The following is a 26,305-nucleotide window of genomic DNA, read 5'->3' as shown; positions in this document are numbered from 1 at the left end:
ACATGCTTAGTTGGGACCTCCTTCCTTCTAATGTAAGTACAAAAATTAAGATCATCTACATTTCTACATGCCTGGTGTATCTTTGCCATCTTGTTCTGACCATTTATATTAGTTAATTACAATTTAGTTTGAATCAACTCACCTCATTTGGATGGGATTAAACTGATCTCAGATAATAAAGTAAAAAATCTTGGTGTTATTTTTGATCAGGATCTTTAATTTAAATCCGATATCATAGAGGTTTTTAGAATGTCCTTCTTTCATCTGCGCAATAATGCAAAAATTTGAAATTTCCTGTCCAGGGGTAATGCTGAGACTGGACTATCGTAAATCTTTACTATCAGGAAGTCCACAAACTCTAGTTAAAAGCCTTCAGCTAATCCAAAATTCTGCAGCCAGAGTTCTGATGAAATTAAAGAGAGAGATCATATCTCTCCTATCCTGGCTTCTCTTGATTGGTTTCCTGTTAAATCCAGAATATAATTTAACATCCTTCTTCTCACATATAAAGCCTTAAATTACCAGGCTCCATATAACAGAGATATGATTGTTCCTTATGTCCCTAACAGAGCACTTTGCTCTCAATCTGCAGGTTTACTAGTGGTTCCTAGAATTTCTAAAAGTAGAATGGGAGGCAGATCTTTTAGTTATAAGGCTCCTCTCCTGTGGAACCAACTACCAGTTTTACTCCATAAGGTAGACACCCTGTCTACATTTAAGCGTAGGCTTAAAACTTTCCTTTTTGATAACACTTATAGTTAGAGTGGCTCAGGTTATCCTGAACTATCTCTATAGTTTTGTTGCTATAGGCTTATACACCTGGAGGACATAGGGACCCCTATTTGATCATTCGGTTTCATTCTTCCTCTTTCCTCTTAGTTCAATCTCTAAGGTCTCTCTGCTTTTTCTCATAGTAGTTTCGCCTCATCTGTTCCTGTTTGGCTATGACACCACCCTGGAGAGAAATATCAGCTGTGCTACTGCCATCAACTCCTTTGTTTATAGATGTTGGAGATCTGCCAGTTTTTCAGTGTAGTCCTGTTTCTCTGACTGTGACTGGCTGGACATGGGAGCTGGCTCGGAGGTCTTCTGTCTGGCTGTGTGTTTCTTGGACGGGGCCACCTTTTACAGTTGCCTTTTGTATCTCTGCTTCTGTCTCCTTGAACCCCAGTCGGCCTCTGCAGATGGCCGCTCACACAGAGCCTGGTTCTGCTGGAGGTTTCTTCCTGTGGAAAGGGAGTTTTTCCTCTCCACTGTCGCTACAAGCATGCTTAGTGTGACGATTGCATCGAGTCAGTGAGTCGATGCAATCAACTGTTTTCCTTAGATAGAAAGCTTTTTAATCAATTTGACTGTATAATCTGGTGAACTGTAAAGTGACTTGAGATGACAAGTTGTGAGTTGACGTTATATAAATAAACTGATCTGAATTGAATTGAATTGAAAACAAAAAGAAAAGAGTAACCTTATTAAAGCTCCTTGCCTGCACATTGACAATATTAGTCTCATCTAAACCATTAAGAATACATTTAACACATGTGATTATATCTTTTCATGATTACTTCATTTAGCATGATTTATCTTCTAAGAGCATGAGGGAGCTGCTGTTCTAACAGAAAGGTACACTTAAACCAAGCAGATCACTCCGGCGATAGCGGTACTGCTCCACTTGTGAAAGTAAAATCTGTTGGGCTCTTTTTGGCATCAAGACAATTACTCTTATTGCCACATAGCTAGACAGGACACTGTAAAAAAAAGAAAAAAAAAGAAAAAGAAATGGGCACTAGATGTAATATACTTGTCAGAATATCTTTCATAGATCTTAACATTTTTGAACACATTAACCTTTTTATATATTCCAGAAACAATGCAATCAAAGACAGCTGTACCTGTTCAGACAACGACAAACCTTATGGTTTTATGGCAGTAATATTTATGTCTGTAGGAAAAAAATAAATCTGATAAGTCATCATATGAAACAGAGTGGTTGTTGCAAAATTGTACTTTTCTATCTAAAGGAAATCTCTAAAGTTAGTAGTTTATCAAAATTGTCAAACAAGAATAAACAAAGAAAACTAATTTGTTGCTCTCTCATATAAAATAATTATAGTAGACTACAGTCTAAAACCGGATGAATGAAAAGTGTAATTGACTGTTAACTGAGATAAATGAAACCTAACAGATTCTGTTCTTACGGCCTAAAAATAGAAACCTCTCCAAGGTCTACTGAATATCAAGGATGCATTGTGTTGAGTACATTGTGGCAGTTGTTTTCATTAACATTTCCTAAGCTTCGGCTAGACAAGATTTAAAATCGGTGTCACATAGTTTTCAAGGACATCAACTGTCCCCACAACAGCAACTACATTAGAATCAAATGTAGCAAGAGGATAAAGATCTTTGATATACGAGTGGTACTTATAATAGATCTTCTCTCCCCTGGGTTGGCAAATGTTCCTTATCTCCTTTTAAGGCAAGGTGTAACACCGCTTGAACTTATGGAAAGAGGGTTAACATTCAGTTTTATTAGAGGAATATGACCTGTGCCAGTGTCCTGCAACCGTATACCAGCACCACTTGGGAGCTTCCCCAAATGAATTTCTGTTCTTGGCCAAAGGCTTGTTTGTTTGCAAGGATAAGAAGGCATGGCTTCGCACTACAGTTAACTAAAGTTTGTCATATTTAAGTTAGTAGAATCTTTGTGATTATTTAGAGATATAAAGCTGAATTATTCAACTAAAGCTACATCTTATAGACTATGTTTATTTCAAAAATCTTAAATGTGGGCAAGCCTGGAAACTTGAGACACATGACATTTACTGAGATTAACTAAGAACCAAAAATGTATGTGTTCAAGAAGGAAGGTCACAATCCTGTCACTTTAAAAGAGCAAATTATTCTTTTTTTGTTCATTACATTAATCAGCCCTGTACATCATACAATTCAGAGAACAATGTTTTGAATGTACAATGTTCACATTCTGACTGTTATATATAAAAAAAATTTTTTCAATTTATGGATTTCATCTGTTCTTTTTTACACATCATCTTAATTATTTTACCAAACCAAAAAAGTTATTCAGTTTTCTTATTTAAAAATCCTTTAGTTTAAAGTCTTGTAAATGTGAAATCAAAAAATAGCAGACTGACCCTGAAATGTCACACGATGGGTCTTAAGATGACAAGGATGCTTGACCAAATTGAGAGGCAGACTGGTGCTGACCAAGCATTTAAGCCTGTATAAAAGCAGCAGCCCCAGACTCCGCTGAGAACTGATAGGCATCCCTCACAGGTCAGTCCTTTATTGTTCACTTTAACATATAGTTGTAAAGCTATAAGTTATCAATTCTGACTGTCTCTTTTTGTTACCTTTATCATTCAATGACAAAAGTAACAGAATGGATGAATTGATTTAAGTTATTTTAAATGAACAACGATGTAATTAGACTAGGATATGTTCATTACAAAGATTTAAACACAAAATATTTGAGTTAATTGAGGAAAGATTTTTAAAAGATCATCATTGGGTTTATTTGTAACAAGATTTAAAACAACAAATGATGTGTGATGCAATGGATTTAAAAATAGGTTAATTCTTTGATAGTTTATATTGTAAGAATGTGATGAAGTTGGGTGTTTGGTTGTATATCAGATTAACTATATACATTTTTCTTTGATAGTATCTTCATAGATCACCATATCTGGTTAACTCAGTCGGGTCGGAGGTAGGAGAAAGAATGAAAATATGATAAATACTTTGAAATAATATTTTAAATATTAAGATTTTTTAACATATATTTTAGCAATTTGTTTGGAATATTACAAGAATTCAATAACTATAAACAACATTTAGCTGATCTAAAAGTTATTTTTGTTGCAGGACTAACAACGTGCCAAAATGAGCACAGATGCTGAAATGGAGCAGTATGGCCCTGCGGCCATATACCTCCGCAAGCCAGAAAGAGAGAGGATTGAGGCTCAGAATACTCCCTTTGATGCAAAAACAGCTTTCTTTGTGGTTGATACTGATGACATGTATTTGAAGTGTAAGCTTGTAAAGAAGGAGGGTGGCAAAGCCACAGTTGAGACAGAGGGAGGAAAGGTAGGTCAAGCTTTGTGCAACTTTGCAATTCTTTTTGTCAATTGTTTATTCTTCTGTATATTATAGGTTAAACTCATTTGGGAAAACTAATTTTCCTTTTAGACTGTAACAGTCAAAGAGGATGACATTCATCCCAGGAACCCCCCAAAGTTTGACAAAATTGAGGACATGGCCATGATGACCCACCTCAATGAGCCCTGTGTGCTGTATAACCTCAAAGATCGTTTTGCATCTTGGATGATCTATGTGAGAATTTAAAATGAATAGTTTATCAAAAAACATAAAAAAGACAAACCTAAATGTTAGCTATTGTATCAAGAAGGAACATCCCTGTTTTTCAGACATACTCTGGGTTGTTCTGCGTGGTGGTGAATCCCTACAAGTGGCTTCCTGTGTATGATGCTGTTGTTGTATCAGGATACAGAGGCAAGAAGAGGATTGAGGCTCCACCTCACATCTTCTCCATCTCTGACAATGCCTATCAGTTCATGCTCACAGGTAAGATAGTAAATAGTCATAGATGTCAGTCAATTTATTTGCATAAGGTATATATTCAAGAATTTTTCTTTCAGATCGTGAGAACCAGTCCATCCTTATCACGTGAGTAATGAAAAAAATTATGTCTCTCTTCATTTGTAGAGCTGTATCAACAAGCAAAATATGAAAAAATTAATGTATCCTCTTTCCCCAGTGGAGAATCCGGTGCTGGAAAGACTGTGAACACCAAGCGTGTCATCCAGTACTTTGCAACAATTGCAGTGACTGGAGGAAAGAAGGCAGAAGCAACGGCTGGAAAAATACAGGTAACCTTTCTTTTAACAGTCAATAGGCCAGAGATTTACCTGTTTATTTAGTATTTTCTACAAATTAAAATGTTTATGTAAACTGTGCAGGGTTCACTGGAGGATCAAATCATTGCAGCAAACCCTCTGCTAGAAGCCTATGGTAATGCCAAAACTGTTAGGAATGACAACTCCTCTCGTTTTGTAAGTATAAGGAGTCCATAAAATATACATATATATAAAATCAATGATTCTGAGTTAAAAATAAGAAATTCTAATAAGCAGTATGTGATGCTTTATAGGGTAAATTCATCAGAATCCATTTTGGGACCAGTGGCAAATTGGCCTCTGCAGATATTGAAACATGTAAGTAATTTTTTAACCCGATATTCTGTCTTATGTGAATAGATTAGGATTTGAATGCTGCTCTGAAAATATTTATAGACAGGTTTTTCTCATGCGTGATAAAAAATATTGCAGAGTATATCATATTCTCACACTGATCTGTATTATTTAGATCTGCTTGAGAAGTCCCGTGTCACCTTCCAGCTGTCTGCTGAGAGGAGCTACCATATCTTCTATCAGCTGATGACAGGCCACAAGCCTGAGCTGCTAGGTATGACAATACATCACTTGTTCAAAGTGTTTGGATGTAAAACACACCATTCATGTTGTGGCTATTTTCTCAAATACTTTTCAGAGGCTTTACTGATCACCACCAATCCCTATGACTATCATATGATCAGTCAAGGTGAGGTTACAGTCAAAAGCATAAATGACGTGGAGGAGTTCATTGCAACAGATGTAAGTTGACAGGTCTAACCAATAAAGATCTAGATTTTTTAATGGATGTTTTTTTGAGTTAAACAACATGCTTTAAATCTATTGTAGACTGCAATTGACATCTTGGGCTTTACTGCTGATGAGAAGTTTAACATCTACAAGCTCACTGGAGCTGTGATGCATCACGGCAACATGAAGTTCAAGCAGAAGCAGAGAGAGGAGCAGGCTGAACCTGATGGCACTGAGGGTAAGAACAAACATTGGACAAATTTAAACTTTGCTTCATGGTGTACTGTCGGCTTTGTGTATAATTGTACAATAACTGTCTTCGTCCAACAGTGGCTGATAAAATCGCCTACCTAATGGGTCTGAACTCAGCTGATATGCTGAAGGCTTTGTGCTACCCAAGAGTCAAGGTCGGAAATGAGATGGTCACCAAAGGTCAGACCGTCCCACAGGTAATGTAAACCAATCTGGAAGGATATGGTTTCATTGTCCAACTATTTAAAAAAGGTTAAATTTAGAACACAAGACTTACTACCATGTCTCCTTCTAGGTCAACAATGCTGTCAGCGCTCTGTGCAAGTCTGTCTATGAGAAAATGTTCTTGTGGATGGTCATCCGTATCAATGAGATGCTGGACACAAAGCAGTCAAGAGCCTTCTTCATTGGAGTCTTGGACATTGCTGGATTTGAGATCTTCGATGTAAGCTAAAAAAAAATAAAAAATAAATCTCCTGGGAAAGTCTTGTAAAAAACTGTTGCATTTGCTGTTAAGTTTAAAATGTATATATAACATATATATATATATATATATATATATACAGGTGCTGGTCATAAAATTAGAATATCATGAAAAAGTAGATTGATTTCAGTAATTCCATTAAAAAAGTGAAACTTGTATATTATATTCATACATTACATACAAACTCATATATTTCAGATGTTTATTTTGTTTAATTTTGATGATTACAAATGACAACAAATGAAAATCTCAAATTCATCATATCAGAAAATTAGAATATTGTGAAAAGGTTCAAAATTGATGGCCCCTGGTGCCACACTCTAATCAGCTAATTAACTCAAACCACCTGCAAAAGCCTTTAAATGGTCTTTCAGTCTAGTTCTATAGGCTACACAATCATGGGGAAGACTGCTGACTTGACAGTTGTCCAAAAGACGACCATCGACACCTTGCACAAGGAGGGCAAGACACAAAAGGTCATCGCTAAAGAGGCTGGCTGTTCACAGAGCTCAGTGTCCAAGCACATTAATAGAGAGGCGAAGGGAAGGAAAAGATGTGGTCGAAAAAAGTGTACAAGCAAGAGAGATAACCACACCCTGGAGAGGATTGTGAAACAAAACCCATTCAAAAATGTGGGGGAGATTCACAAAGAGTGGACTGCAGCTGGAGTGAGTGCTTCAAGAACCACCACACACAGACGTATGAAAGACATGGGTTTCTGCTGTCGCATTCCTTGTGTCAAGCCACTCTTGAACCACAGACAGCGTCAGAAGCGTCTTGCCTGGGCTAAAGAGAAACAGGACTGGACTGCTGGTGAGTGGTCCAAAGTCATGTTCTCTGATGAAAGTAAATTTTGCATTTCCTTTGGAAATCAAGGTCCCAGAGTCTGGAGGAAAAGAAGAGAGGCACTTCATCCACGTTGCTTGAAGTCCAGTGTAAAGTTTCCACAGTCAGTGATGGTTTGGGGTGCCATGTCATCTGCTGGTGTTGGTCCATTGTGTTTTCTGAGGTCCAGGGTCAACGCAGCCACATACCAAGAAGTTTTAGAGCACTTCATGCTTCCTGCAGCTGACCAACTTTTTGGAGATGCAGATTTCATTTTCCAACAGGACTTGGCACCTGCACACAGTGCCAAAGCTACCAGTACCTGGTTGAAGGACCATGGTATCCCTGTTCTTAATTGGCCAGCAAACTCTCCTGACCTTCACCCCATAGAAAATCTATGGGGTATTGTGAAGAAGAAGATGCAATACACCAGACCCAACAATTCAGAAGAGCTAAAAGCCACTATTAGAGCAACCTGGGCTATCATAACACCTGAGCAGTGCCACAGACTGATCGACTCCATGCCACGCCGCATTGCTGCAGTAATACAGGCCAAAGGAGGCCCAACTAAATACTGAGTGCTGTACATGCTCATACTTTTCATGTTCATACTTTTCAGTTGGCCAACATTTCTATAAATCCTTTGTTTTTATTGGTCTTCAGTAAAATTCTAATTTTCTGATATGATGAATTTGAGATTTTCATTTGTTGTCATTTGTAATCATCAAAATTAAACAAAATAAACATCTGAAATATATGAGTTTGTATGTAATGTATGAATATAATATACAAGTTTCACTTTTTAAATGGAATTACTGAAATCAATCTACTTTTTCATGATATTCTAATTTTATGACCAGCACCTGTATATATATATATATATATATATATATATATATATATATATATTAAATATATTTCTATAATTACAGTACAACAGCTTGGAGCAGCTCTGCATCAACTTCACCAATGAGAAACTGCAGCAGTTCTTCAACCACCACATGTTTGTCCTGGAGCAAGAGGAGTACAAGAAGGAAGGCATTGAGTGGGAGTTCATTGACTTTGGTATGGACTTGGCTGCCTGCATTGAGCTTATTGAGAAGGTGTGGAGCTTCATTGATTATTTACCTTTTTAGTAATCAGCTACAAACATTAAAATGAGTGTGATTGAATTTTCATTTTACATTCAGATTCTAACTTGAACTGTCAACTGTTCTTAGCCATTGGGCATCTTCTCCATCCTTGAGGAGGAATGCATGTTCCCCAAAGCCTCTGATACAACTTTCAAGAACAAGCTGATTGATCAGCATCTTGGCAAGAACAGGGCCTTTGAGAAGCCAAAGCCTGGAAAGGGCAAAGCTGAGGCTCACTTCTCCCTGGTTCACTATGCTGGTACAGTGGACTACAACATCACTGGCTGGCTGGACAAGAACAAGGACCCACTGAATGATTCTGTGATTCAGCTCTACCAGAAGTCTGCAAACAAGCTGCTGAGCTCACTTTATGCAACTCATGCTGCAACTGAGGGTAAGATCGCATGCACATAAAGCATACATCAACAAATGAAACACCTTCAGATCTAAATATACATATTTGCAGCTGTATAAGATGAGATATATTCTTTATTGTTCCCTGCAAGGTGGTGAGGTGGGAAGTTTGGTTTGAGAATTACATTGATTATTGCACAAAACAACAATAACTACAATAAAATATGAATAGCAATAACCAATATAAAGATATAATGTAGTTAAAAGTTCTCTTTAATACATAAATACATCTGATACAAAAGGACAACAAATTATTACAAATCAGCTACAAAGAAGCATCAAAATTTTTGTATAAGGTTGGATGTGATGTGGGAGAAGTTTTGATTTAGTCTCTGTCTATCCAGAAGGTTACAGCTTCTTTGTAAAAACCATGAACTGTTTAAATCGTGTTTTTGAATCACTTGGCTTCATTAAATCGAGCTGCATTGCTTTTTATTTCTTCATCCAAACAGATGCCGGTGGTGCAAAGAAGGGTGGCAAGAAGAAGGGTGGTTCCTTCCAGACTGTGTCTGCTCTTTTCAGGGTATGTAGACTTTTTTGTTAAACACTGATAACCAAATAATTCAGCTAAACAAAAATTAATTTAGCCGATCTACAGGAGAACTTGGGCAAGCTGATGACCAACTTGAGGAGCACTCATCCTCACTTTGTGCGTTGCCTGATTCCCAATGAATCAAAGACCCCAGGTAAGAACCCCCCGTTTTTACATTAAAATAATTAGGGACACCGTGGAGTTCAAGTTTCACTGTATACATCTTCAGGTCTTATGGAAAACTTCTTGGTCATCCACCAGCTGAGGTGTAACGGTGTGCTGGAGGGCATCAGAATCTGCAGAAAGGGCTTCCCCAGCAGAATCCTCTATGGTGACTTCAAGCAGAGGTGGCCACTGTAGTCTTTTTGATTATAAACTGATACATTTGTTATCAAAATGGGAAAAAAAGAGCATTAAAATTTTCTCACACAGATACAAAGTATTGAATGCCAGCGTCATCCCTGAGGGACAGTTTATTGACAACAAGAAAGCTTCAGAGAAGCTTCTGGGCTCCATTGATGTGGACCACACCCAGTACAAGTTTGGACACACTAAGGTATGTTTGATAAAGACAATACTGTTTATATTTAGAGTCCATGTGTTCTAAACATTTAGCTGTCTGCTTTCATGTGATAACAGGTGTTCTTCAAAGCTGGCCTTCTGGGTACTCTTGAGGAGATGAGAGATGAGAAACTGGCTGAGCTGGTTACCATGACTCAGGCTCTCTGCAGAGGATATCTCATGAGAAAGGAGTTTGTTAAGATGATGGAGAGGAGGTGGGATTGTTGTTACATGCAAAATACTAGTGGGAATATCTTATACCCAGCTGTCTCTCATGCATTTGCAGCGTTGCATTACCTTTTTAACACAATCTCAGTTCCTAGTAAAGGTAACTTTTTGCTTTAATCCCTATCAGAGAGGCTATCTACTCCATCCAGTACAACATCCGATCATTCATGAATGTGAAGAACTGGCCATGGATGAACCTGTATTTCAAGATCAAGCCTCTGCTGAAGAGCGCTGAGACTGAGAAGGAGTTGATGCAGATGAAGGAGAACTATGAGAAGATGCAATCAGACCTGGCTGCTGCTTTGGCCAAGAAGAAGGAACTAGAGGAGAAAATGGTGTCCTTGCTCCAGGAGAAGAATGACTTGCAGCTCCAAGTGGCTGCGGTACATAAAAAACAAATATGTAATTATGTATGTATATCAGTATTAAAAAGGAATTAGAAAATATATATTTTCCAATCATTGCAACTAAAGGAAATGGAAGGCCTGTCAGATGCTGAGGAAAGGTGTGAAGGGCTGATTAAGAGCAAGATCCAGCTTGAGGCCAAACTCAAAGAGACAACTGAGAGACTGGAGGATGAAGAGGAAATCAATGCTGAGCTGACTGCCAAGAAGAGGAAGCTGGAGGATGAATGCTCTGAGCTGAAGAAGGACATTGATGATCTAGAGCTCACCTTGGCTAAAGTGGAGAAGGAGAAACATGCCACTGAAAACAAGGTTCATATCAAATAGACACTTATACAAATTTAAACACCATTGAAAAACTAATGTGGCATTTTATAGCATTATCTCTATGTAAAACTGTTAATCTACATTTCCACAAACTTTAGGTGAAAAACCTGACAGAAGAGATGGCTACTCAGGATGAGGCCATTGCCAAGCTGACCAAGGAGAAGAAAGCCCTCCAAGAGGCCCATCAGCAAACACTGGATGACCTCCAGGCAGAGGAAGACAAAGTCAACACTCTGACCAAGGCCAAGACAAAGCTGGAACAGCAAGTGGACGATGTAAGAAAACTGTTTATTTGACTTTGTATTTTGGTGAAAGGCATTTATGAATATTTATATCAGTTGTTAAAATTGAATCTAATTTATATTCTATAGCTTGAGGGATCTCTGGAGCAAGAGAAGAAGCTCCGTATGGACCTTGAGAGAGCCAAGAGAAAGCTTGAAGGAGATCTGAAATTGGCTCAGGAATCCATCATGGATCTGGAGAATGACAAGCAGCAGTCTGAGGAGAAGATCAAGAAGTAAATGTTGACTTTCTTTTGTTAGGAAAACTCTTGAAAATGAGCACCCGCTTAAACTTGACATTATTTCATGAATTACAGGAAGGACTTTGAAATCAGTCAACTCCTTAGCAAGATTGAGGATGAACAGTCCCTTGGAGCTCAGCTGCAGAAGAAGATCAAGGAACTTCAGGTGAGAAATATTCTCTTTAATTGCACTTGGCTGAATGGTTTTTCATCTTTTTTATCTAATGATCTTGCTATTACCTCCATTCCCCTTGAATTCTAGGCCCGCATTGAGGAGCTGGAAGAGGAGATTGAGGCTGAGAGAGCTGCTAGGGCTAAAGTAGAGAAGCAGAGAGCTGACCTCTCCAGGGAGCTTGAGGAGATCAGTGAGAGGCTTGAGGAGGCTGGTGGAGCCACAGCTGCTCAGATTGAGATGAACAAGAAGCGTGAGGCTGAGTTCCAGAAGCTGCGCCGTGATCTTGAGGAAGCCACCCTGCAGCATGAAGCTACTGCAGCAGCTCTTCGCAAGAAGCAGGCAGACAGCGTTGCTGAGCTTGGAGAGCAGATCGACAATCTGCAGCGTGTCAAGCAGAAGCTGGAGAAGGAAAAGAGCGAGTACAAGATGGAGATTGATGATCTGTCCAGCAACATGGAGGCTGTTGCCAAGGCAAAGGTCAGAGGCTATTTCCTATTTTGCTATGCTCATACATTCAATTGTTGACTCCTGAGTACATTTAAACCAGTCTCTGATCATTTCAGGGCAACTTGGAGAAAATGTGCAGGACTCTTGAGGACCAGCTGAGTGAAATCAAAGCTAAGAATGATGAGAATGTCCGCCAGCTGAATGACATTAATGCACAGAAAGCAAGACTCCAGACAGAGAATGGTAATGCTCCAAATGTTAAAATTACTGATTTAATCTCTTACTTGTGTTAAGATGTATACAATAAATACATTCTTACATTTCATAGGTGAATTTGGTCGCCAGCTTGAGGAGAAAGAAGCTCTTGTTTCTCAGCTGACAAGAGGCAAGCAGGCTTTCACACAGCAGATTGAGGAGCTCAAGAGACAAATTGAGGAGGAAGTCAAGGTGTGAAAATATTTATCAATTGTTTTCCTTTGAGGATATCAGTTGTTGGCTTAAAATTAATTGTTTTGCTCTTAAGAAATACTTCATTTAGATCTATATTATAAGGAAGTTAACTGAAATACCTTGTGTTTTACAGGCCAAAAACGCCCTGGCCCATGCTGTTCAGTCAGCCCGCCATGACTGTGATCTGCTCAGAGAGCAGTTTGAGGAGGAGCAGGAGGCCAAGGCTGAGCTGCAGAGAGGTATGTCTAAGGCCAACAGTGAGGTGGCTCAGTGGAGATCCAAATATGAGACTGATGCCATCCAGCGCACTGAGGAGCTGGAGGAGGCCAAGTGAGTCAAAATACAGTTTTATTGATGAAGCAACATGTCATCGTTATTTTCTATCTCTACCAATTAACACATTTTCACTACAGGAAAAAGCTTGCCCAGCGCTTGCAAGATGCTGAGGAGTCCATCGAGGCTGTGAACTCCAAATGTGCCTCTTTGGAGAAGACCAAGCAGAGGCTCCAGGGTGAAGTGGAGGACCTGATGATTGATGTGGAGAGAGCCAATTCTGTGGCTGCCAACCTTGACAAGAAGCAGAGGAACTTTGACAAGGTACAGCCGTTCTCTGGTATAAGCATATTTTTGCAAATCAATGTACATGTTTAATACATTTTTATATTTCCAGGTCCTGGCAGAGTGGAAGCAGAAGTATGAGGAGAGTCAGGCTGAGCTGGAAGGAGCCCAGAAGGAGGCTCGCTCTCTGAGCACTGAGCTGTTCAAGATGAAGAACTCCTATGAAGAGGCTCTGGATCAGCTGGAGACCATGAAGAGAGAGAACAAGAATCTGCAGCGTATGCAGTTATACCTTCCTAGAAAATATTAGATTTTAACGTACAAAACTTTGGGTTGCATAACCAACATACCTTTATTTTTATTGATTATTTTAGAGGAGATCTCAGATCTGACTGAACAGATCGGAGAGACTGGAAAGAGCATCCATGAGCTCGAGAAAGCCAAGAAGGCTGTGGAAACAGAAAAAGCAGAAATCCAGACAGCTTTGGAGGAAGCTGAGGTAAACTCATACAAAAACATTTACATATGTATGTAGAATTTTCCACGAACTTCACTTTAACAGCATTTTAATCTATTTAAAGGGCACTCTGGAACATGAAGAGTCCAAGATTCTGCGCGTCCAGCTGGAGCTCAACCAGGTTAAGGGTGAGATTGACAGGAAGCTGGCAGAGAAGGATGAGGAAATGGAGCAGATCAAGAGAAACAGCCAGAGAGTCATTGATTCCATGCAGAGCACTCTGGATGCTGAGGTCAGAAGCAGGAATGATGCCCTGAGAGTCAAGAAGAAGATGGAGGGAGATCTGAACGAGATGGAGATTCAGCTGAGCCATGCCAACAGGCAGGCTGCTGAGGCCCAGAAACAACTGAGGAACGTCCAGGGACAACTCAAGGTGAGTTTGGTGGTAAAGCACAATTTAAACATGAGGAGAAAGACAACCATATTTCTGAAATTAATATTTTTGTTGTTAGGACGCACAACTGCACCTTGATGATGCCCTCAGGGGACAGGAGGACATGAAGGAGCAGGTAGCCATGGTGGAGCGCAGGAACGGTCTGATGATTGCTGAGATTGAGGAGCTGAGAGCTGCTCTGGAGCAGACAGAGAGGGCACGCAAAGTGGCTGAGCAGGAGTTGGTTGATGCCAGTGAGCGTGTCGGATTGCTTCACTCTCAGGTTCAGCTTTTATTAATTTGCAAAACCTTAAGGGTCTAAAGAAACAGAATAAAACAGGTTAACTTACACTTTCTGATTTCTAAAATATACAGAACACCAGCCTTCTGAACACCAAGAAGAAGCTTGAGACTGATCTGGTCCAGGTCCAGGGTGAGGTGGACGATGCTGTTCAGGAAGCCAGAAATGCAGAGGAGAAGGCCAAGAAGGCCATCACTGATGTCAGTTTAAATATAAGAAAACATACAATTTTAATCTGTTTTTTTGTATATATTTTTATTTTTTAGATTTCAACATTTTACCTGAAACTCATGACAAAAATCATTTTAGGCTGCCATGATGGCTGAGGAGCTGAAGAAAGAGCAAGACACCAGTGCTCACCTGGAGAGGATGAAGAAGAACCTGGAGGTCACAGTCAAGGACCTGCAACATCGCCTGGATGAGGCTGAGAACCTCGCCATGAAGGGTGGCAAGAAGCAGCTCCAGAAACTGGAACAGAGGGTATGAACTGACTATTATTTCAATTGAAGAACAAAACATAAATACATTTATGTCTTATCATATCTAACATTGAACCCTTTGTTAAAAGACAATCCTAAATTATCTCACAATAGGTTCGTGAACTTGAGTCTGAAGTTGAGAATGAGCAGAAACGCGGAGCTGATGCTGTTAAGGGAGTCCGCAAATATGAGAGGAGAGTTAAGGAGCTGACCTACCAGGTGTGTAATTTTATTTGTCTTTCCAATTTATATATAAAACAAGTTCTTTTTTATTTTAAAACAACCAATAAGAAAAAAAATCTGTAATATACACAGACTGAAGAGGACAAGAAAAACATTACCAGACTTCAGGATCTGGTGGACAAGCTGCAGCTCAAGGTCAAGGCTTACAAGAGACAGGCTGAGGAAGCTGTAAGTGAAATCCTTGTACAGCCAATGTTATTTGTTGTAAGCCACACAATGTTTCAATATTTTTTTGTGAATTACCTTTATAATTTTAGGAGGAGCAGGCCAACACTCACATGTCCAGGCTCAGGAAGGTCCAGCATGAGATGGAGGAAGCTCAGGAGCGCGCTGACATTGCTGAGTCACAGGTCAACAAGCTCAGAGCCAAGAGCCGTGATGTTGGAAAGGTACATATTTAAACAATTATCTCAACTAATTACATAAAAGAAATGCCTGAATCATTTATCAACCATCATTCTTTTTTTTTAACAGAACAATATAGAATATATCATGACAACTGAACTAATATTCAGCGTACCCATTTGCATTACTGTATGAAGAAATATTCTTTATTGTCTCACTAAGGGGAAATTAAGGTGTAACAGCAATTAAGTAAAAGGCATACACATACACCACGGATGTATACTGTACATACATGCTAGTACATACAGAGGTAAAAATATGAAAACAAGTATAGAAAATCAGATCCTAGATTGAGGAAAATCCTTACATCCAATTAAGTAGAGTAATTTAAAAAATGAAAATGCACATGTACATTTGTATATTAAAACCACAACAAACATTCCCTTAGGGATAGAAATGAATGGACCTAGACATAGTGTCATCTTAATGTGGGAACTTGTGTTATGGCTTTTTGCGAGCCAGTGGATGCCTGGAAAAGTGAGACACTGATCTGGAATGACAATTGGCTTATTGTAATCCAGCAGTCATCACTGGACTTTGGCTACTGCACTTGTAGCTGCTTGTTGGCTCAAGCCCTCTCAGAGTTAAGTACTATGGTGGCTGCAATAACTCAGCGGGAATCTAAACTGTGCTCTAAATTTATGGTAGCCTAAGGTCTTGTTGCAGACAGAGCCCATTTAAACAGTGTTGACTGGTTTATTTGAAAAGTAGCATAGCACAAATCAAAGTTCATGTAAGTCTTGCATACAAGTCATGACCTAAGTTTTCTAAAGTAATATGATTTTTGTCAATTAATTAAAACATTTTTCCTCCCTCTTTTTCAGTCTGATGCTGCTGAGTAAGAAAAAACTCCTGAAAGACCACTCAACAGACTTCATAAAATATGAAAATTCTGTTGTAACCTTTGCTAAATAAATTATTTTATTCAATTTACTCTGGTTTTTGTCTTTTTCTTTTATAAAACCTAATTTATATTTAAAGCCAAATTTGAGAACTGCAATAAAGAATTGTATGCTTAGATAGGAAACAAGTTCTCTTGTATTAATAAACATTCTTTCTACAAATGAAGCATATTTGAATTATGCATAAAAAGATGTTTGGTCATTTATTAATGCCGTAGGGCACAGTTAGAACTACAGTGAAACTTAGATTTAACTTCTTGCAATACATGAATGAAAGTGAAGAATATTCACAATATAAATGAAAAGCATCTAAAATGAGCTTGTGAGTGCTGCAGGATGTAAAAGGAGGCTTGATGCAAATTCCAAAACATGTTCCTTAAACTAAAAACAAAGCAGTCAACGACGGGGCTGGTTTGTATGAGGAATTTCTAACTAGATGTCAAACATCAGGTTTAAAGATATATTAGGTATTGCTTAAGAGGCCTGAAAAAGTGTTGAAGGAACCATCAAGGGTGTCTTATTAAAAACAGCTCCTGCTAAGACACTATCATGTAACTGACTAAAGCAACTACCCTTTCTTCTAGCACCACCTTCTCTGTGCACTCAGTGAAACACTAATTCAATTACCTTGCTAAGGTTGATATTTTTACATGACTGCAAAGGTCATGAGAAATGCCCATAGTGTCCTTTTGCCTAATTAAGTTGGGGTAAATAAACCCTTTCTGTGATCACAAAATCACTTCCTATCCCACAGCATGTATCAACTCATTTTATAAAACATATAAAAGAGAATTTTGTAAAAATGAAACATATTTTTAAATCAACATAAGCAACCTTGGATAAGGAATTTGTCGGGTTTATAAAGAGGCTCCCTCAGGTCCTCATGTTCCTGTCAAAGGGAAATTTAACACCGTTTCTTAGCATCCTCCTCTTTACAAGACACATTACTCATATTTTATCACAGCTTAACAGCTTGAGGCACAGGTTCATCTTCAACTATATATCCTCTGACGAAGGTTACTCAGAACCGCCTGTTCTCATTTATTCCCAGGTCTACTTTAAAAATGAATGCCTGATATTTTGCCACTGTAACCGCTAAAATCCTTCCATTAGTGTTAACTATTAACATTTAGTGGGATTATGGCTCAAACAATAAAACAATAAAAGTATTTAATGAAATACCTTGCTGAACTTAATATTCATTTTTTAGTATGACAGATTTACTGTTTACTTTTACTTACTTCATGACACAAGTGTTTATATAGACAACATTAGTGATATTTGAGATATTTAGGTAAAAATACAAAATCACAAAAGATAAATTTACTATTTTCAAAGCCTTTTCTAAATTCACATCAAATAAAAAATTTTAAGTTTGCTTTTTTAGTTTTTCAAGTTTTTTTTTTTTTTCCTACCCTTACCCTCAATTTGGTCATCATTCCCAACACTGTTACAAATGTAGCTCTTAAAATATTGTGTTTACTGGCACAGGTCTTATTTTGGTAGTCAGTCCAACCTATAAGGCAGCTGCTCTTCCTCTACATTCCAAGATGATACACCATCCTACTTCAACTTGCTTGGAATGGTTAGCAGGTCTATTTTATTTCAGACAGCTGAGAGATTTGAATCCAGTGCAACTGGATAGCTGTGGCATTTGTATGGTCCTTGAAACATTAGCCTGGATAATGGTATATTAAATTAACCTATTACTGCACTGAAGAGGATCACAGTCAAACAACATTTTTTGACTCTGCTTTAATGAAACAACAAAAGCCCATTCATCCGCTTTCTAAACCTGCTTTGTCCTGTCACAGTCACACAGTGGGTGAGCTCGTAACAGCTGTCATTGTGTGAGAGGTCAAAAGTGCATGACAGAAGACATAAAGCCATCCATACTAACTTTCACTCTTAAGGTTAAATAACCACCTACTTAACTTTATAAAGATGTTTGCCCATGTATACACAACACAGAAGTTTTGTTCAAGGTGTTCACGGATACACACTAATCCTAAATACTAAGCTGCAGGAACAGATATATACTGTACCACCCTGAATAATGGAGCCTAAGCGGAAGTTCAACTGAAGAAACTCATTTATTTTCTTCATCCACCCGCGACACAGCCAATCAGCTTTGAACCATACCTCCACTAAAGCCAATCGGCATCCAAAGTTCATCTTAAAAAGCCTCCGATACGCACCTGTCTGGTCCTGTGTGCGGGCGGCGGATGTGCTGTGTGACTTCATTCAGATGACACTGTTTTAACAAGTACCAAGTGGAATGTTATGGCAACAGTCATAGTGATCTGCTATCATCTACCTCTGGGACATCTATTCCGAGATCTATATTGGCAAAACGGGACACAAACCAAGTAAAAATAATTTCAGTAATACGAAAAATATATGAGAGATCAATTTAATTATGATACATACCTAGGACACTAAGAAAAAAGGCTTTTCTGTAAAAACAGTGTCCCTTAATAGCCATATGCAACTTCTTTGGAGTAGATGTGAGTAAAATATACAATAAATTTAGAAAAGAAAATCATAAACAAATGCCAAGTGACAGAAGATACACTATATAAAAAAATGTAAAAGAACACTTTGTAATCAGAGTATAGCATCAAGTTAATTAAACTTATGGGATATTGATTTGGTCAGGTAAGTAGCAGAGGGGGTTGTTAATCAGTTTCAGCTGCTTTGGTGTTATTGAAATTAACAACAGATGCACTAGAGGGGCAATAACGACACGACCATCAAAACAGGAATGGTTTTGCATGTGGCGGCCACTAACATTTTTCCCCCTCCTCATCTTTTCTGACTCTTTTTCACCAGTTTTGCATTTGGCTAGGGTCGGTCACAGTCACTACTGTTAGCATGAGGTGCTACCTGGACCCTACAGAGGTTGCACACGCAGTCCAACTCCTCCAGGATGGCACATCAATACGTGTCATTGCCAGAAGGTTTGCTGTGTCTCCCAGCACAATCTCAAGAGCATGGAGGAGATTCCAGGAGACAGGCAGTTACTCCAGGAGAGCTGGACAGGGCCATAGAAGGTCTACAACCAATCAGCAGGACCGGTATCTGCTCCTTTGTGGAAGAAGGAACAGGAGGAGCACTGCCAGAGCCCTACAAAATGACCTCCAGCAGGCCACTGGTGTGAATCTTTCTGACCAAACAATCAGAAACAAACTTTACGAGGGTGGTCCGATGTCCTCTAGTGGGCCCAGTGCTCACTGCCCGGCACCATGGAGCTCAATTGGCATTTGCCACAGAACACCGGAATTGGCAAGTAAGCCACTGGCACCCTGTGCTTTTCACAGGTGAGAGCAGGTTAACCCTGAGCACATGTGACAGACGTAAAAGGGTCTGGAGAAGCCGTGGAGAACGTTATGCTGCCTGTAACATTATTCAACATGACCGGTTTGCTGGTGGGTCAGTGATGGTCTGGGGGGCATATCCATGGAGGGATGCACAGACCTAAACAGGCTAGACAACGGCACCCTGACTACCATTAGGTATTGGTATGAAATCCTTGCACCCATTGTCAGACCCTTTGCTGGTGCAGTGGGTCCTGGGTTCCTCCTGCTGCACGACAATGCCCGGCCTCATGTGACAAGAGTATGCAGGCAGGTCCTGGAGGATGTAGGAATTGATACCATTGATTACCCCCCTCGCTTGCCTGACCTAAATCCAATAGAACACCCCTGGGACTTTATGTTTCGATCCATCCGACGCCGCCAGGTTGCACCTCAGACTGTCCAAGAGCTCAGTGATGCCCTGGTCCAGATCTGTGAGGATATACCCCAGGAGGCCATCCGTCGTCTCATTAGGAGCATGCCCCGACGTTGTCAGGCATGCATACACGCACGTGGGGGGCATACAAATTACTGAATACCATTTTGAGTTACTACAATGAAATTTCAGCAAAACGGACTAGCCTGCCACATCATTTTTTCACTGTAATTTTTGGGGTGTCTTTGAATTCAGCCCTCTGTGGGTTGATAATTTTCATTTCCATCAAACGATGTGGCATCCGTTTGTTCCTAACACATCACCCAGTCCATATCAGTATAAATAAACATACGTTTTTTTCCCCATTGAGATCCGATGTGTTTTCAAAGTGTTTATTTTTTTTTGAGCAGTGTATTAGATATAGAAATAAACATCCAGGTTTGCAATCAAATATGTAATTTTTTTGCAGACTGAATTTTTTTTCAGTCTGCAAAAGATTAACTCTAATTATGATTTATTCACCTAATAACTGACTACATAACTGACTACCCTATACAACCTTATCACAGGTCATCACATAAAATACTCATCCTATTTAAGGGAGAGGGAAAAAGAGCAGAGCCGACATATGTTACAAACATATACATGATAATTTACAAAGACCACAGCTAAAGAAGTCAAACTTAAACAATATACTTTATACCAATTTTTAATGACATACAACTTGTATTACACCGGAACTTCAGCAGAGTCTATTACACTATTTCAAAACTACAATACATTTTCATTGTCTATCATTTCTCTGACATTTCAAGCTGAACTACAGCTATTTATATAGATAGATAATATACAGACTTATTTATTATCCTTTCTTCCAGCTCCCTTTCCCTTTCCTTGCTCTACTTTATTTTTCCCTTTTTTATGTACACCTTTATATTTTTCTTCCTCCACATCTGTTCCCTTGTGCATCTGGGCTTTTTTGCCTGGGGTAACAGGGCAAGCTAAAGGTTTCTCCATATCATTTAGGCCTGTAGTTAAAGGATCTTCATTCCAGGAGGGGGACGATGGTTGTATTTCGGTTTTCCTGGGACTTGCTTTTCTTGGAGAGTTATGCTCAGATTTAGCGTCTTTTTTGGGCACAAGATTTAAGTCCAAGGAGAGCTGTCTTCCAAATATTGGACTTAGAGGAATCACAACATTGTCCCCTGGAGCTCCAAGTGTGAGAAAGACTTCTGGTATTTGATGGTCATTCTTAAAACCCTACAACAAATGAATAGATAATTGTTCTATGAGCTTGTTTTAACAATACAAATTTCCTCATTTTAAACAGTCACAATCCATGGTATAGCTTACCTGTTGTGGTGTTATGTTGAGTGTTACTTTTAATGTCATCTATTGTGGAAGTAAAAAATAAAAAATGTAAAATCATCAGAGACACATTAGTTTCATTCGCCTGGTCTGTTGTAGACCAGGTCCAGGATTTTACCAAAATCAGAAAACATGTTTAAAAATTATTTCAACAAAGTGGCATATTTCCTCCTTTTTAGAAATAAATAGCTGATAATTATTCTTCAGTACATTCAATGTACTGTATACAATTTACCGTATGTGCAATACTGCGTTAACAATTCATTTTGTATTTAACCCAACGTAAAGGTATAGTGAGGATGTTCTTTTTCCTCATGGATCATCAAAATAAGTGGTCCTCCTAATGTGAATCATTTTGGTGAGATGTTTATGTAAGGCCGTCCTACTTGCTCATCGCCAAATTTCAATGACCGGTGGGGAGTCTGACATTGTGAAAAAATTGCAAATCTTTTAGAAGTTTGTACGAGCGATGCAAACAGGAACTTTTCAACAGAGCGTGCATGAAGAGAAATGGGATAATGCATGCTCCCTCATGTATTTAATAAGCATTCTTTCTGAGGAGCTAGTACAGGATTGTGCATGTGCTTTTTTTAAGTGGATAGGGCGGGTCTTTTCAAAAATTTGCGAAAATCCCCCACTATATTTTTAAGTGACTTTAAAGATGGGTTTTGTCAAGCTAAACTTTAAGATCATTCAAAATGAAGTTGTGTATTTTTTTTACCTGCGTTTTGGGGTTTTGAGTCATCTCGGTTTCAGCCTCAGGGATAGCTGAAGCAGAATTCGATAGGGCCATGGTAGTGCTGGAATATGCATCTGCCATTTGTGGCTGAGAGACACTTCTGCCATAGGACTGTCTTGATGTAATGCGTGTTCCTTCACTCAGAGTAATATATGGGGGTGAGACCTAAGAAAAAGTTGTTATACACTTTACGTAAAAGCATTGGTTGATAAATATCAGTCAAAAATATAAGCACAGCAATTTTCTTTGAATAAAATCTCATAAATAAGTTTCTTTTTTTACATGAATTACATTAATAATTGATTATATAAAAAATCTGAATCCATTCTTAACTTCAAGCCATAAAATGTTGTGAAACAGGGAAATGACAAATTAATCAAGGAACATTTGCTTGTTTCAAAAGGTACCCTTCCAATAATTTATACCAAATATGTAACTTACTGTGAAACCAGAGTTTTTTGCATTTTTCAAAGCTTTTGATTCTCCACTAATCCCTTGCATTGGACTATTTTGAACTTCTTGCCTTGGACCCTGTCCGCGGTTCTCATTATTCGCAAATGTCATAAGTTGAGACCCTGTTGAAAATATTCAGATTATTTCTAATATCTCAACATAAGTAATTTTGCAACATCTTGTCTGGTGTGTTTTTCTAACCCAGTAACCCATTGTTTAAAGGACCTCCATTGTGCACTGGAGTGGAAGCCAGGCTTTGTTGAGGTTGTAAATAGCACCGCTGCTCTTCCATACGTGCACTTTGAGCATGTCTTATCGTCTCAAAAAACTGATCCTGTTCAGCTGATGATAAATCCTACATTTGGAAAAGATTTTGAAAAATATACATATTTTATTTGATCCCTGATATACATCAAGAGGCAAAATACAGAATATAAATTTTTTTCAGCTGCAGAAACTTATCCAACCTGCCAATGTTTATGTGTTCCAAAAGGTAGAGAACTCTGTTCAGGTTTATCCGATGCATCAATTTTAAGATTTTTGTGCTGAGTCGAAGGGGTGCTTAAATTTTTCAGGATTTGGGGTGCACAGCATCTTTGTTCATCCATTCTTGAGCCCTGTAATGGGGGAAAAATATATGGAAATGAATTACATTAATTCAGATTTGACTCCGTATAAGCAAAATGTAAATATATCTGAAAACTATGACTTTATTAGAGCACACTTATGGAGCCAACCTGGACTCTTGAAACCAAATAACATAAATGTCTTGCATCCATTTCAGCTTGAGTTAATGTTGATGTTGAGCCTCCAGTCTGTATTCCTGGTAATGAGGGAAGAAACATACGCTGGTCATCCAGTCGTCTGCCTTGAAAGTTTGTCAGCAAACTGTAGAGCTTTTCGGCATCTAGTAAAGGAAGAAAAATATACCAGATTTTCCAATCAAATTCGAACAGTTAAGTCAAAATATCCGTCTAACAGTGGTTAATAAAATTCCACCAGAGTGCTGCTTCTAACCTTGGGTGTTTAGACTAAGCAAGGGACTGGATGTTCCTTGAGTTAATGCACATTGCTGTTTTTCGGTATCCTTTGCTCGACTTAAATTGTAATTTGTGCTGAAGGAGGCTGAGCGGGCTAGACGTAAAGCAGGCCCCAAATTTCCCTGGTTTGAAGAAATATGTGCATTGGGATCATGAGGCTTAGGCAGAAAGCACCTTTGGTCATCCATCCTTGAGCCCTATGATACAGGAAAAATTCAAAATAAAAGTTTAGTTATTTAGATTAGAGTTCATGCAAATAAGAAAAAAAAGTAAATTGTTCTTATTAATTGTAAAATGATCTTATTAAGCCAACCTGGGCTCTTGAAACCAAATAACATAAATATTTTGCATCCATGTCAACAGGAGTTAATGTCGAGCCTCCGTTCTCTATTCCTGGTAATGAGGGTAGAAACATACGCTGGTCATCCAGTCGTCTGCCTTGAAAGTTTGTCAGCATATTGTAGAGCTTTTCAGCATCTGATAACGAAAAAAAAAGACTTCATGATCAAACCTGTGACACTAAAATATCTGACTTAAAGCAATTTAATCAAGCTAGAACCATGCCTCTAACCTTGGGTATTTAGACTGAATAAGGTATTGGGTGTTCCTTGTGGATTAAGAGTTAATGTAGATCGTTGTTTTTCTTTATTCTTTTCTCGACTTAAATCAGAGTTTGTGCCAAATGAGGCTGAGCGGGTTAGACGCAAAGCAGGCACAGATTTTTCATTGTTTGCAGATATCTGTGCCCCAGGTCCTTGAAGCTGAGGTAGGAAGCACCGTTGGTCCTCCATTCTGGACCCCTGAAATGCATGCGGTGAACAATTGTCTTTTGATGGACATGTAAAACAAGGTCAAAAATTCCTATAGTAAAAAATAAAGTGACAACACTAAATGTTGAATATGTTGGCTGACATTCTGTCCAAACCCTATGAGAATGTGTTGTTTGTTGATCTTAAAAGAGAGAGATTTTTTCCACAAAAATAGCTAACCTGCACTTTTGAGACCAAATGAAAGAAATAGCTTGAATCTTCATTATAGACACCATCTTCATTCTGCAATACTGGTAATGATGAATGAGAAACTTGCTGGTCATCCAGCCGTCCACTTTGGGTCAAAAGGTTAAAAAACAACGCAGGATCTGGAGATAAGATTTAACAAGTTATTGGACATCAGTTTTTACAAATAATTACTACATAAAACAAAAAATAATTGACAGGTTGTGCCCTTGTTTTATTTATTTTAGATATAATTGCAAAACAAATGTGCATTTGAGTGAAAAGAAGCACCTCTGCTGGTATCCAAGGCACAGCGCTGGTCCTCTATACGTCCACGCTGGCCATGGGTGATCATACTGAAAAACCTTTGTTGTTCCTCAGGCGATTCTTCCTTATATTACATGAAAAAGATTGAAACAAGCTCTAGATAAGCATTTTAACATGCAACCATGGAATACATAATGGGGATTTTGAAATATTTAAAGCAACAATTTAATAGAACAGACCCTTAAAGAATTGGAGCGGTGACGCTGAGAAGGAACTTGTAATTGATTGACTGGTGCCAACACAATCTTCCTCTCCATATCTGGTGTACTCTGTGTTATAGTGATCAAAGGCTCTGAGCCAGGGCCATCATTATTGCCCGACACCTACCAAAAAAAAAAAAAAGAGCTGAAATTGATTCAAACAACAAAGGAGATGCATGAATTTACCCCTTGATAACATTTAGACCTAAAACCCAACAAGGGCAAGTGTGCACAAATATTATCATTTGCAATGGGGGTATGCCAGTCGTTAATAATCTGGAGATGCAATTTAATTACAAATTAACACTCATAAATAAGGTATTTTTCTCCCAGCTCCTGAAGTCAATCCAGATCAGAAATGAAGGTTTTGAGTTCAAAGATAAACATTGACAAGCTGCATAAACCGAACATAAAACTATTTCCATTTGTAATTTTATCCTCGTCATAGGAATTTATTTCATTGAAAAGCAGAAATGCAATCCTTTAAGATTACACTTTTGAAAACACTTAATGAAACATTAATCAGATGTATACGTACAGTATTGCTTTAAATGTCTTACCTCCATATCAGTGTCTTCCGATTTTAAATCCACCCCAGACGTCATCTTTTAAAAAACAAAAACGTCCAGAGAACTATGTATAACTTGCACAAAAGCACCTCTGACTGCAAAAATACACTTAAATATGAACTGCTTTTTGAAAATGAGGTTTCAATTGATGCTGCTCCAAGTGCTTGTTGGATGTGACACGGTAAAGTGGTTTTTAATAGTTTAAGTCCTGAGTATTAACCCATCCTTATTAAGACCAAAGCTAGCCCTGCCTTCCTAATATCAATGTTTATAATCCTGGATAAAAACATAATCCTCAAAGAGGGATAATCTCTACATGTGAGATTTACACATTCTTCATTTTGACCCATGACTTTAATTGAACTTTGTGTTTTCTCCTTCAAACTGAGTAAATTCATCATTATGGCCTATGAGATCAAGTAAACTGATGACTTTTTGACATTTGTCTCCCTGTTCATTAAGAAAATAAAAATCACTTAGGAGGACAATGTTAGGAAAAATATAAATTAATGAAAATGCTATAAAATACAAATTAGTTGAAGTGTTTTTATTCACAGAAGTAAAAAGAAGGAAATGACAAATTTAGATCAGGTGAAGGTCCAAAAAAGCTCAAACATTAATTTTATGTATCTTTATTTAATTTAGGAAAAAAGGAAGAAAAAAAAAACACCAAC

The 26,305-nt window shown here is 38.4% G+C and overlaps 2 protein-coding genes across 2 annotated transcripts; one reads left to right on the top strand and one right to left on the bottom strand.

Annotated features, from left to right (window-relative positions):
- The first annotated feature begins 3,897 nt into the window (after window positions 1-3,897).
- Window positions 3,898-16,239, top strand: LOC119785281 (myosin heavy chain, fast skeletal muscle). Its single transcript, XM_038287830.1, has 39 exons — window positions 3,898-4,101; window positions 4,204-4,347; window positions 4,443-4,599; window positions 4,674-4,701; window positions 4,793-4,904; window positions 4,995-5,087; window positions 5,186-5,249; window positions 5,401-5,499; window positions 5,584-5,687; window positions 5,775-5,913; window positions 6,006-6,124; window positions 6,223-6,372; window positions 8,169-8,339; window positions 8,457-8,763; window positions 9,236-9,306; window positions 9,382-9,469; window positions 9,545-9,662; window positions 9,748-9,871; window positions 9,955-10,091; window positions 10,232-10,487; window positions 10,578-10,820; window positions 10,934-11,110; window positions 11,207-11,352; window positions 11,434-11,524; window positions 11,621-12,010; window positions 12,097-12,223; window positions 12,309-12,427; window positions 12,564-12,760; window positions 12,844-13,027; window positions 13,101-13,266; window positions 13,363-13,487; window positions 13,570-13,878; window positions 13,958-14,161; window positions 14,254-14,379; window positions 14,489-14,659; window positions 14,773-14,877; window positions 14,974-15,069; window positions 15,159-15,290; window positions 16,131-16,239. Exons 1-39 carry the CDS (start codon window positions 3,898-3,900, stop codon window positions 16,146-16,148), a joined length of 5,811 nt encoding a protein of 1,936 aa, XP_038143758.1. The 3' UTR covers window positions 16,149-16,239.
- Window positions 16,240-19,422: 3,183 nt separating this feature from the next.
- On the bottom strand, window positions 19,423-25,914 carry LOC119785370. The gene is made up of 15 exons (XM_038287997.1): window positions 25,623-25,914; window positions 25,042-25,185; window positions 24,827-24,926; window positions 24,530-24,678; window positions 24,112-24,340; window positions 23,854-24,017; window positions 23,518-23,737; window positions 23,238-23,407; window positions 22,968-23,117; window positions 22,702-22,855; window positions 22,489-22,622; window positions 22,030-22,212; window positions 21,294-21,332; window positions 20,868-21,200; window positions 19,423-19,518 (listed from the first exon to the last, which is right to left on the bottom strand). Exons 1-15 carry the CDS (start codon window positions 25,665-25,667, stop codon window positions 19,423-19,425), a joined length of 2,310 nt encoding a protein of 769 aa, XP_038143925.1. The 5' UTR covers window positions 25,668-25,914.
- Window positions 25,915-26,305: the final 391 nt, after the last annotated feature.

The sequence above is a fragment of the Cyprinodon tularosa genome, unplaced genomic scaffold, assembly GCF_016077235.1.
Source record: "Cyprinodon tularosa strain WSP-4 unplaced genomic scaffold, ASM1607723v1 ctg246, whole genome shotgun sequence".
NCBI classification, from domain to species: domain Eukaryota; kingdom Metazoa; phylum Chordata; class Actinopteri; order Cyprinodontiformes; family Cyprinodontidae; genus Cyprinodon; species Cyprinodon tularosa.
The sequence above is the reverse complement of the archived record's forward strand: the minus strand, read 5'-3'. Positions and strand labels throughout refer to the sequence as shown.